Source organism: Scylla paramamosain, chromosome 10, assembly GCF_035594125.1.
Source record: "Scylla paramamosain isolate STU-SP2022 chromosome 10, ASM3559412v1, whole genome shotgun sequence".
NCBI lineage: Eukaryota > Metazoa > Arthropoda > Malacostraca > Decapoda > Portunidae > Scylla > Scylla paramamosain.
In genome coordinates, this window is record NC_087160.1 from 17,196,932 (window position 1) to 17,209,431 (window position 12,500).

Sequence of the window (12,500 nt, forward strand, 5' to 3'; positions counted from 1 at the left end):
GGCTGGCTGGTTAGCTCTCTGGTCTTAATCTTCTTTTCATATTATCCTTTCATATTTGTTGTTTGTTCTCTACAGTCTATTAAACAGGTAAGCAATGTACTCAGTGATGCAGACCCCCTTATTCGCAGCTGTTAATTGAATGAGAAGCAAGGAGTGATGAGGGGAGGGGAACTGATGAAAGCCGAGCAAGAGGAGGAGAAGGAGGAGGAGGAGGAGAGGGAGGGTGAAGGTCACGGGAGAGTCAAAGGATGTGATGGAATGGGAAAAAAGATGAGAAGAGCGTAGCAGTGTGTGGGTGGAAAGGAAACACTGGAAGAGGAAAGAAGGGAAATAGTGCAGAGGAAGAGAGGGAACAGAACAAAGACGGAGGAATGCAAGATATGTTCAAAAGGGAAGAGAGAATGGAAGGAATGAGTGGAAGGGAGGGAAAAAAAAAGTAAAGGGGAAGGGGGAGAATGCAGGGAGGGTTTAGTAAAGAAAGAGAAGTTAAGGGAAGGGAAGGGGGAGGAAGGGAGGAGAAGAGAAGGAAGAGGGAACTAGTGAGAAGAAAGGGAATGTGAGGAGAAGGCAAAGGAAAGAAGGGAAGAGATGATGAGAAATGAGAAACGGATGCAGAGAATGAGGAGGAGGAGGAGGAGGAGGAGGAGGAGGAGGAGGAGGAGGAGGAGGGGGAGGAGGAGGAGGAGGAGGAGGAGGAGGAGAAGGAGAAGGAGAAGGAGGAGGGGAAGAGGTAAAAGGAGGGCACGAAGAAAAGAAGACTGACAGGGCCGCGAAGAAGGGCAAGAAGAGAGAGAGAGAGAGAGAGAGAGAGAGAGAGAGAGAGAGAGAGAGAGAGAGAGAGAGAGAGAGAGAGAGAGAGAGAGAGAGAGAGAGAGAGAGAGAGAGAGAGAGAGAGAGAGAGAACACTCACTAGGAAACGAGAGGAGAAGAAAAAATATGATAAAGTAGAAACAGAGGAGGGAAAAGATAGTGTAAGGGAGAATGGAAGAGGAGGAAGAGGGGGAAGAGGAGGGAAGGACAGAGGGAGGGGAGAGGATGGGAATTAATCTCGTTTCAAACAAGGTCAGCCAGTTTGATGATTAGAGGGAGGGAATAAGTTAGGGAGGGAGAGAGGGAGGGAGAGAGAGAGAGGGAGGAAGAGAGGGAGAAATGCAGGCTGGGAGGGAGGAAGGGAGGCAGAAATGAAGGGAGGGAGTTAAGAAGGGATGGAAACAGGGAGGGAGAGGTGGATAAAGGGAGGCAGAGAGAGGGAGGGACAAAGAGGGAGGGAGGAAGAAAATGTGAAGTTGGACTAGTTATTGTAAAAAAGAAAATAAATAAATAAATAAATAAATAAATAAAACAGAGCAACGGTAGTAATTCCAATAATAATAATAATAATGATAATAATAATAATAATAATAATAATAATAATAATAATAATAATAATAATAATAATAATAATAATAATAATAATAACAATATTAATAACAATAATAATAATAATAATCATAATAATAATAATAATGATAATGATAATAATAATCACAATAACATCATGACTTGTACAATTACTGACGTCCAATCACGCAAATAAAAAAAAAAAAATACGCCATAAATTTACGAATAAAAAAAAATAGATATACCATTCACAGGAAAAGTCAAGGAAAGGTAAGAAGGCAAAAAAAAAAAAAAAATGATAAGAGGGGAGAGAGAAAGAAAAAAACAACAACAGCAACAACAACAACAGCAACAACAACAGCAACAGCAACAGCAACAACAACGTGACAGGATGATAAGAGGGAGGTGAGTGAAGTGAGAGAGGAGGAAGAGAGGAAGGGAGAAAGGAGGGTAAGGAAGAGGGAGAGAGGGAGAGAGAAGAGAGCAAGGAAGGAAGAAAATGAAGAAGCAAAAAAGATGAGATTCAATAAGGGCGTGGTCTGGAAAGAGGAGGAAGAAGAGGAGGGAGAGAGAGAGGAAGGAGAGGAAGAAGAGGAGGGAAAGAGAGGAAATAAGAGAAGGAAGCGAAGAAAGAGAGGGAGAAAAAAAGAGAATCAAGGGTGTGGCATGTAAGGAAGAAGAAGAAAGAGGGTGTGAGGAAGGAAGGAAGAAGAGGAAGAAGAGGAGGAAGAAGAGGAACTAGAGAGAATAAGAGAAGGAAGTGAAGAAAGAGAAGAGAAAAAAGAGAATCAAGGGTGTAGCATATAAGGAAAAAGGAGGAAGAGAGTGAGAGAGGAAGGAAGGAAAGAGAGGAAGAGGGAAGAAAAGGAAGATAAAAAAGAGAAAATTTAATAAGGGTGTGGCTTTGAGAGAAAAGGAAAAAAAAAGGAGAAAGAAGAAAAAGGAAGGAGAATAGAGAAAGGAGATGAAGAAGAAATGAGAGGAAGAAAAGAAAAAGAGAAAAAGATAGATTCAGTAAGGGTGTAAACTGAAGAAAGATGGAATCGGAAGAAGAGAAAAAGGGGAAAAGGGAGAAAAGAGAAAGAAGAAAGGAAAGAAAAAAAGAAAACGAAAAGATTTGAGGATATGGTTTTGAGAGAGAAAGAGAAAGAAGAGGAAGAGGAGAGAAGAAGTGAAGAAGAGAGGAGAAGAGAGGATATGATCACTGCATTTTGAGAAGAGGACTTGGCCAGGGCCTAACTAGGACGTGAGGGGGAGTAAGGGGGAGTAATGGGGGGCGTGGTTGTGGAGGTGAGGGAGTTAAATATGGAGTGACGCATTTGTGAGAGAGGGAGTAAGAAAACAAATGTCAGAAGTGAGAGAGGACTGAGAGGGAGAGGAGTGAGAGAGAGGCTGAGAGAGGGGTGAAGGATGAAGGGAGAGAGTGAGTAGGATAAGAAGGTAAAGGTTTTCTTGAAGTTGGAGGTCTCTCTCTCTCTCTCTCTCTCTCTCTCTCTCTCTCTCTCTCTCTCTCTCTCTCTCTCTCTCTCTCTCTCTCTCTCTCTCTCTCTCTCTCTCTCTCTCTCTCTCTCTCTCTCTCTCACACACACACACACACACACACACACACACACACACACACACACACACACACCCTAAAGGCGCCGCGCACGGACCGGTACAGACTCAGTGCGATTCCCACCATGGTGCGAGCTATCAATCAATAGTCCCTTCTAGATTAGACTTACCTTTAGGATTAATGTTAAGTATTTCCCCACCGCCTATGTACATTTTCAGTTTGTTAATTGCCTAAATAATAAACCGTTTATTATTATTATTATTATTATTATTATTATTATTATCATTATTATTATTATTATTATTATTATTATTATTATTATTATTATTATTATTATTATTATTATCATTATTACATAAAATTCGGAAACTTTAAATTTTTCTAATTTGGGCGTCGCTGTTTTGACTCCACAAGCAAGAAAGCGGAATGTCTCTCTCTCTCTCTCTCTCTCTCTCTCTCTCTCTCTCTCTCTCTCTCTCTCTCTCTCTCTCTCTCTCTCTCTCTCTCTCTCTCTCTGCCCCCTTAAGTAGTTTGCCAACTCCTGCCTCACTCTCTGATAGGTGTTCCTAATTACTCAACTTCCAAAATAAACAGGTTACGGTTAATTTTGCGCAGAGAAGCGACCTTACTTTTTATTATTGGAAGGAAACTAACCCTTGTCTTTTTTTATGAATGGAAGGAATATCCGAGAGAGAGAGAGAGAGAGAGAGAGAGAGAGAGAGAGAGAGAGAGAGAGAGAGAGAGAGAGAGAGAGAGAGAGAGAGAGAGAGAGAGAGAGAGAGAGAGAGAGAGAGAGAGAGAGAGAGAGAGAGAGAGAGAGAGAGAGAGAGAGAGAGAGAGAGAGAGAGAGAAAGGCTTTGTTTGCCCCGCATCTCCCTGCCTTTCTACATCTCACAGTGAAAGACTGAAAACTTTGTCTGACGCGATCGCCTTAGTGAGAAAAGAAGAGGAAAAGAAGAGAAGATCCATAAATGAAGAAAAGAGGACGAGGAGGGAATGAAATGCCCTGAATACTTAGAGAAATGAAGTCAAAGAAGATGAAAAGGAAACGTGAGAAGAAGAGACAAGATAGAAACCTAATTTGGAAAGTTTCTTCAGTTTCATGATTTGCCTCAGTAACCACCACCACCACCACCACCACCACCACTACCACCATCGCTACTTCTATTACTGTTACTACCACCATCACGTTCCTTATTACTGTTACCACTATCATCACAACTAATCTTACAGCCACTACCATTATTACTACTTTCGAAACGAATACTATTTATATCATCACCCAGACCACGCGTTCACCACCATCACCACCACTACCACCACCACTACCAACACCACCACCACCACCATCACCACCACCACTCGCAATATAAACTGGTCTGCTGCGCCGCCACTCACCACCACTCACCATCAATAACTCATGCATGGCGACTTTTCTACTGCATACCATTTATTGAAAAGCTTTCTCTATGTTAAGCTAAATATGTAATGATTACCATAATATTTGCCATCACCATAGCTACCACCACCATCACCACCACCACAATTATTATCATCACTACCACCATCACCATCACCATCACCATCTTTACTACCACCACCACCACCACCACCACCACCACTCCCACCACTAACACCTGCTTCTCTCCAACTTTCTCTCCTGGTCAGACGAAGCACCCCCCATTCCCTCCGTTCCTCCCTTCCTCTTTTCTCTCCCTGCCTCCACTCCCTCCGTCTCTCTTTACCTCCCTCCATCCCTCCTTCCCTCATACCCTCCCACTGTAGTTTATTTTTTCATCTCCCTCACTCCGTGTGTGTGTGTAATAATAATAATAATAATAAACGGTTTATTATTTAGGCAGTTGACAAACTGAAAATGTACATAGGGGATGGGGAAAAACTTAACATTAATCCTAACGGTAAGACTAATCTAGGAGGGAAATACTATCGATTGATGGCTCGCACCATGGTGGGAATCGCACTGAGTCTGTACCGGTCCGTGCGCGGCGCCTTCAGGGGCGTTATTTTGTTGTGGTGTCTGGTGGCACGGACAGGGCGAGGCGCGTGTGTGTGTGTGTGTGTGTGTGTGTGTGTGTGTGTGTGTGTGTGTGTGTGTGTGTGTGTACGTGCGCCCTTTAATATATATCAGAGGGTGACCTTAAGATGTTAACATTATGAGGAAAAATAAAAGGGTTACCTCCAACTGCGCGTACACACACACAGACACACACACACACACACACACACACACACACACACACACACACACACACACACACACACACACACAGTCACTTTCACCTCTTCTAGGCTTATCCTCGACTTTTCCCCCTTTCCTCCCTCTCTCCTCCTCCTCATCCTTCTCCTCCTCCTCCTCCTCCTCCTCCTCCTCCTCCTCCTCCTCCTCCTCTTCCTCCTCGTGTAACCCTTCTCCTCCCTCCATTCCCTCCCGCTGTGACAAGTAGTTTCCTATAATTTTTGCTGCATCACCTACTGCGCGAAACAAATATATTCATGTATCTACACCACCTATTATTCATCGTGTTAAAATTTTGATGGAATATAAACACGCACATCATAGACAGAAGTACATGGATTATTATTGTTTTTATTCTCAGCGTGATCATCATCTCAGCTAAACTTGTATGCCTTTAAACAGTAGATCAGAAAAAAAAATTGAATTTGAAAGGTTTTAGGGTCTTCCAGGCAATATATATATATATATATATATATATATATATATATATATATATATATATATATATATATATATATATATATATATATATATATATATATATATATATATATATATATATATATATATATATATATATATATATATATATATATATATATATATATATATATATATATATATATATATATATATATATATATATATATATATATATATATATATATATATATATATATATATATATATATATATATATATAATAAAGAATAGCGGCTGTAGGCGGCAGCGGTGGCGGAGGCTGGACGTGCGGCTTCGTGACGTCATTTATTTACCAGCGGTGCGCCGAGTAGCGGGACTTGCCTGATGGAGGTCTTTAAGAGATATTTACGATTTTTTTCCTATTTCCATTTTTTAGTTACTTTTTTTTTTTTTCCTCAGCGAGTTCAAGGTTTCCGAAAGGGTGATGATGAGTGTGGGTGTGCGCCGCTGCTTTGGCGTGCAAGTACTTGTGCGCGTGTGCGTGTATATGTGTGTGTCTGTGTGTGTGCGTGTGTGTGTGTGTGTGTGTGTGTGTGTGTGTGTGTGTGTGTGTGTAGCGGTGAAGGGTAACTGGAGTAAACTGCTGGAGGGACATAACGCAAAGAAGTGGCCGAGTATACAATGCCCGCCGCGTCCCTGGTCTCAGCCCCGCGGCGTTCAAGAGCCTGTAAGACGCATTAGCAGCCCCATGTAGTGCTTGCCTTACTATATTTACCGCCACACATTTCATAATCGGCAATGAAACTCCTCGGCTCGACAAATAAGGGAGTTGTGAACCGGAGAGCGACGTCCCTGCGGTGCGAGCGAGGTCACGGGCTGGGTGTGGCTAGCAGACTGACAGGGTGGCAGGGTATACAGTACCAAGCTGGTGTTTCATGGGGGCGAGATGGGTACGGTGGTTAGGAATGGGACGTCTGGCTCAGGGTATTGAAGGCTGGGATTTTCTGGTTAATGTGATGGCATGGCAACAGAATGAGTACGAAGGGAGTTCTTAGGCTGAGTGGTGGGGTGGCGTACAGGTGGTGCTGGGGTTGTGGGTTGGTGGGTAGGGAGGTGGCTGGTTAATGGCAATGATTGATTTACTGGTCTACTAATTGACTTGTCGACTTTTTATATGTAAGAGAGACAGGTTGAGGATGAAGTATGATATAAAAAGCTCACATTGCAAAACAAATGGCCAATTTAGTTTTTTTAAGATGTTTTGATGCTCTCTTGAAACATCTCATGTGGCAAGAAGAAGAAAATACAGGAGCAGGAAGAAAATGTCTGAGGTTACCACACTGACTAATTGACTAAATAAGTGATTAATTGATTTAAGGACACGTGTTAAAATACATATGAGTATTAAGGTTAAGTACACAGTCACATGTCCGTATCCTGGTATCTGAGGTGTGAAGAAAGTAACTGTTTGCATTCGCACTTGTTCCCACTGCGGTTGATAAATGGAACACGTGTCAAATAGCCGTTGCATCACATATACGAGATGAGTGCATGTTTTTGTTGGCAGTAATTGACACTCACACACATATCATTACAACAGTATCTGGTAACTGTGTCAGGCGACTCAGCACTGCTCTTGGTTCTCAATACTGTCATCGTTGTGAGTGACAATAATTTATGACATTGTTGTGCTGTGTTACGGAAATGATTCCTTTTTGTTTTAATTCCGACCCTGATTTCATTGCACATCAGTGAAACAAGCATATTTATTTTTACTATGCCATTTCTCATCACTACAGAATATCTCGCAGTTCGTTGTGGCAAATTTGATATAGCGGAACATTGACATAAAGAGGATCAATTGGCGAGCGAAGACGTTATTGAAACGTTTGCTCCCTTTTGCAGAAATGTAGATAATCTCCAAAGAATAAACGTTAACGGTTTAAATAATTTTGCGACTTTGTTTAACTAAATTGCATCATTCATTCGACGAATTTTCTAATTATTATAATTGCTCCATTATTTTATTTTTTTTCCAACACTTTGATGTACAACAGACTGATAATGAAGGTATTATTTAAATTAGCATGAAATTATCTACAAAAGCGTTTTCTTCTCTTAGCATGTAATGAAATACACACCCAAACGTATAACAAAACGAGTATATATTTTCATATATACTCCAATATTTCTTCCGTACCTGCATGAATTCACTGTCATCTTAACTCCTGAGCGTACCACTGTCACTCAGGAAGGCTTAGCACCACTCACCTCCTGAGGCACTAAGACCCAAAAATAAGTGAAGAAAAAAAAAGATGATATATGTAGTAGTCCCTCTTTTCTTTATTTTATTTTCGTTTATTTATTTATTTTTCCTGAGGGTTAATGAGTTTCGTTCATCGCGGTGAGACAGAAAAACAGAGTCACCGCGGCTTTCGGCTTTCACTCTTAATTACGAAGAGTAGAAAGGCTTTCCCTGTAGCGGAGTGAAGGAGCCGCCGAGAGAAGGAATTTGCGATTGGCTACCTTGATACGACTTAAGCGGCGTGCCAGCCAATCACCAGAGGAGACGACACGGCTGGTGAAACCTTTAAAGCCAGTCACTACAAATGAGGAAATGAGGAATTAAATGTTCGCACGTGATTCATTCTCTCTATCATCTGTATGTAGCCCCTCTTTCCCCCCCTCGCACACACACACACACACACACACACACACACACACACACACACTACTCACGTGCATGTGTGAGGGCGGCCAGGAGGGCGACAGCGGCCAATAAAAACCTCATCTGTAAAGAAAAGAAAAAAAAATTGATTAGTCCAAGTCTGAACTGCGCGTATCGGTCAGTGAAAAAAAGTCACCTTCAAATTAAAAAAAGAGTAATGTATGTAAGGTTAGAGTGTGTATGTGTGTGTTGTAATATACTGTTCAGTGATATATCCAGACAAATAAATAAATTCTTTCTTACGTATAGAGTTAGAGAATTTGGAATGTTAGAGTGTACGTGTGTGTGTGTGTGTGTGTGTGTGTGTGTGTGTGTGTTGCAATATAATGTTCAATGATGCATCCAGTCAAGTGAATACATTTTTTTTTACGTATGAATTAAAGAGTATGTAAGTGGTGAACGTGTGTTATGATATATTGTTTTTCACCCATATATCCGGTCAAGCAAATAGCTTCTCACGCATGAGCCAATGGACAAAACTGAGAGCCAAGGATAGTTATTCCAGAAACAACAGCCTCGGCCGGAAGGTCTCGAAACCGGTTTTAGTTCCCTGACCACCACCATCACCGTCACCACCACCACTACCACCGCTACCACTGTCTCCCATACTTGTCCCTCCTCTCGAACTTTTTATGTAACCCTTTCATCCCTTCCTCCCCTCCGTACTCCCTCCTCACCTTTCATTGGTATTTGTACTTTCCCTTCCCTTGCCCCTATAATGTTACATACTCTTTCTGAATTTGTGTTTTTTGTATGACTGTCTTCCTTTCCCACCTCTCTCTCTCTCTCTCTCTCTCTCTCTCTCTCTCTCTCTCTCTCTCTCTCTCTCTCTCTCTCTCTCTCTCTCTCTCTCTCTCGTTCACATGTTTATTCGTACTCCTTCACTCTCTCTCTCTCTTTCGTCTCACATTCCGCGTCCTTGTCGTGTCTCCGTCCTGCTTGTCACTGCCATTACAGTTCACAGTGTTGCGCCCATTCACACGCACTCACACACACACACACACACACACACACACACACACACACACACACACACACACACACACACACACACACACACACACACACACACACACACACACACACACGCCTGCACTCCACATTTGCACTCCTCACCTATCACCTCCAAAGAACCTCTAATATTAAGGAATAATGTAAAAAGAGAGAAAAGCAGGACAGATATCTAAGGTTCCTGAAGGAGAAGTGCATTATTACTAGCTATAATTATACAGGTAGAAGGAGTATGGAATTTAGAAACAGGCATGCGGATAGACAGACACGGACAGGTAGTACTGGACGGATAATGGAACAAGTTGTGCAGGTCCTCCTCAGATGACTACAGGGTGTTACTGAGAGGCTCACAGGGGGTGGGGTTTGCTGCTCGATAACCTTGGCTGTTCTTGCGGTGTTTCGTTTGTATCTATCTCTCTCTCTCTCTCTCTCTCTCTCTCTCTCTCTCTCTCTCTCTCTCTCTCTCTCTCTCTCTCTCTCTCTCTCTCTCTCTCTCTCTCCTTCCTTCCCGCCCGCTATTCACCCCGCCTCGCCTCGCCTTTCCGCTCTCAATTCAACGCAACGCAATGCAATGCAAGGACGTGACCGCATCTTAGACACAAACTCACGCACACGTATATAAATCTTGTGTGTGTGTGTGTGTGTGTGTGTGTGTGTGTGTGTGTGTGTGTGTGTGTGTGTGTGTGTGTGTGTGTGTGTGTGTGTGTGTGTGTGTGTGTGTGTGTGTGTGTGTGTGTGTGTGTGTGTGTGTGTGTGTGTGTGTGTGTGTGTGTGTGTGTGTGTGTGTGTGTGTGTGTGTGTGTGTGTGTGTGTGTGTATCTGCAGGGTTGGTCGTAACCCCACTCCGGTCCCCCAGGCTGCAGTCAACCTTCAGGGTAGCAGCAGCAGCAGCAGCATTAGCGGCAGGAGTAGCTTATGTTATGGCCAGGTTAATGTTCAAGGTGACTGGCAGGTAAAAAGGTAATTTGGTTGTGATGTTAATGGCTGTAGTAAGGGTGGTGGTGGTGGTGGTGGTAACATTAGTGGCTGTAACAAGGCTATAGCTGTTGCTACTGATGCTGCTGCTCTACTTCTTCTTCTTCTTCTACTACTACTACTACTACTACTACTACTACTACTACTAAAACTGCCGCCACTAATACTGCTGCTGTTGCCATCCCCCTCCTCACGCGCGAGCACACACACACACACACACACACACACACACACACACACACACACACACACACACACCATTTCATCAAGAACGTATTAATGTCAACCCGGCCACGCAACGCAGTTCATTCCTTACTGGTTACCAAATCAAAGTCGAAACCCCAAGTATCCCATTACAGAACTAAGCAGCCTGTCTCTCCACTCACTCACTCTTCTACCTACCCACGTCAGTCAGGCATAGTCTACAGCTTCTCTACAGTCACCTAATTTCCCGTCATCTGAGTGATTAGTGTGTTACAGTTACCCAGTCCTTTGCTAGTCGAGTTCCACCATTCTGTTAGTCGGTCAGTTAGTCTCCCAAGTCCCCTACTTTCCACACTTTCTTCTCCTCTGGCGAGTGTTGTACGTACATCCACCGCCGACTCTCTCACCTTCCTCTCTCCTCTTTATCGCTTCCTCTTTGATTTTCTCTTGATCGTTTCTTTTCCTTACATTTATTCATACTTCTCTCTCTCTCTCTCTCTCTCTCTCTCTCTCTCTCTCTCTCTCTCTCTCTCTCTCTCTCTCTCTCTCTCTCTCTCTCTCTCTCTCTCTCTCTCTCTCTCTCTCGTCTCCCTGGAGTATATATTTCTTATCTGTTGCATAAATTTTCCTGTCATGTGTAAAGCAAGGCTGATATGTCATCGTATTTTTGAGTGATTTAATTCAGCACATTCTCTCTCTCTCTCTCTCTCTCTCTCTCTCTCTCTCTCTCTCTCTCTCTCTCTCTCTCTCTCTCTCTCTCTCTCTCTCTCTCTCTCTCTCTCTCTCTCTCTCTCTCTCTCTCTCTCTCTCTCGCTCTCTCTTTCTCTCTCTCTCTCTGGTCATCTGTTTGTTTATTGACACGTGCGTGCGTGTGTGCGTGTGTGTGCATGCAAGAGAGAGCAGGAAAGAGTGAAAAAGTGAGAGGAGAATGTTTACACCACACCTCAGAATCTGCCTCGTTTTGTCATTTTCACTTACAAATTCTCACCTATCTCTGGAGATAGAGCTCTCTCTCTCTCTCTCTCTCTCTCTCTCTCTCTCTCTCTCTCTCTCTCTCTCTCTCTCTCTCTCTCTCTCTCTCTCTCTCTGACCTTTATTGCCATTTGGAGGGAGTAAGACCACCATCATCACCACCATCCACCACCGCTGCCACCACCATCCACCACCGCCGCCACCGCCACCACCACCACCTCTCAAACTTCCTCCTCCTCCTCCATCTCTTTCTCAAACCTGCAGATCTCGAAGGGAACTTTCGCGCGTCGTTCCGGGAGGAGGGAATGTAGAACGCGCCAGGTGTGGCCTGTATAAATTAAGCCTGTAGGCAAGTGTGGCCTTACAACGTCAATCCCTTTATGCACTGTGGTCTGGACTGGTCTGGCCTGGCCTGGGCTGGGCTGGTCAGGCAGAGTCTCATTGCAAGTAAGTGAGCGCCATGGATCATTACCTAATACCGGAATTTGGCTTGGATTACTACTTATTTGTGTGTTGAAATTTCCGAGGCAAAAAATTGGTGTTATTTTTCTCCTCTATTTTTTATGAGGTGTCATTGTGGTGGTGTGGTGCCATTAATGTAATTTTTGATTGACAGAATTGAGTGTGTGTTTTTTCATGGTTTAGTCGTTACGGGGGCATTGTATTTTGGGGGTAATTAAAAAAAAGTGTTTTTTTTTTTTTGGTTGGTGGGAGGTTTGGTGGGTGACGAAGAAATATTTGCCAACATCAAGACGTCATATTATTAACGGGATATTACAAGGACATGTGTGTGTGTGTGTGTGTGTGTGTGTGTGTGTGTGTGTGTGTGTGTGTGTGTGTGTGTGTGTGTGTGTGTGTGTGTGTGTGTGTGTGTGTGTGTTCTGTCCATCATGCATCGTCATTCTCGACCTAGTATTAAAAATGTCAGCATTATTTGAATTTTCTTTACTCCTCTAAGCTTGCCCTTTTCTCCTTCTCCCTCTGTCTTTCTG

At 43.1% G+C, this 12,500-nt stretch overlaps 1 protein-coding gene across 1 annotated transcript in view; it reads right to left on the reverse strand.

Moving 5' to 3' along the window:
* The window catches only part of LOC135104262 (mucin-2-like), a 62,749-nt gene that overhangs the window by 48,847 nt on the left and 1,402 nt on the right, over positions 1-12,500 (reverse strand). The window contains 1 exon segment of the mRNA XM_064011452.1: positions 8,358-8,409. Coding sequence (XP_063867522.1) covers positions 8,358-8,409 — 52 coding nt within the window.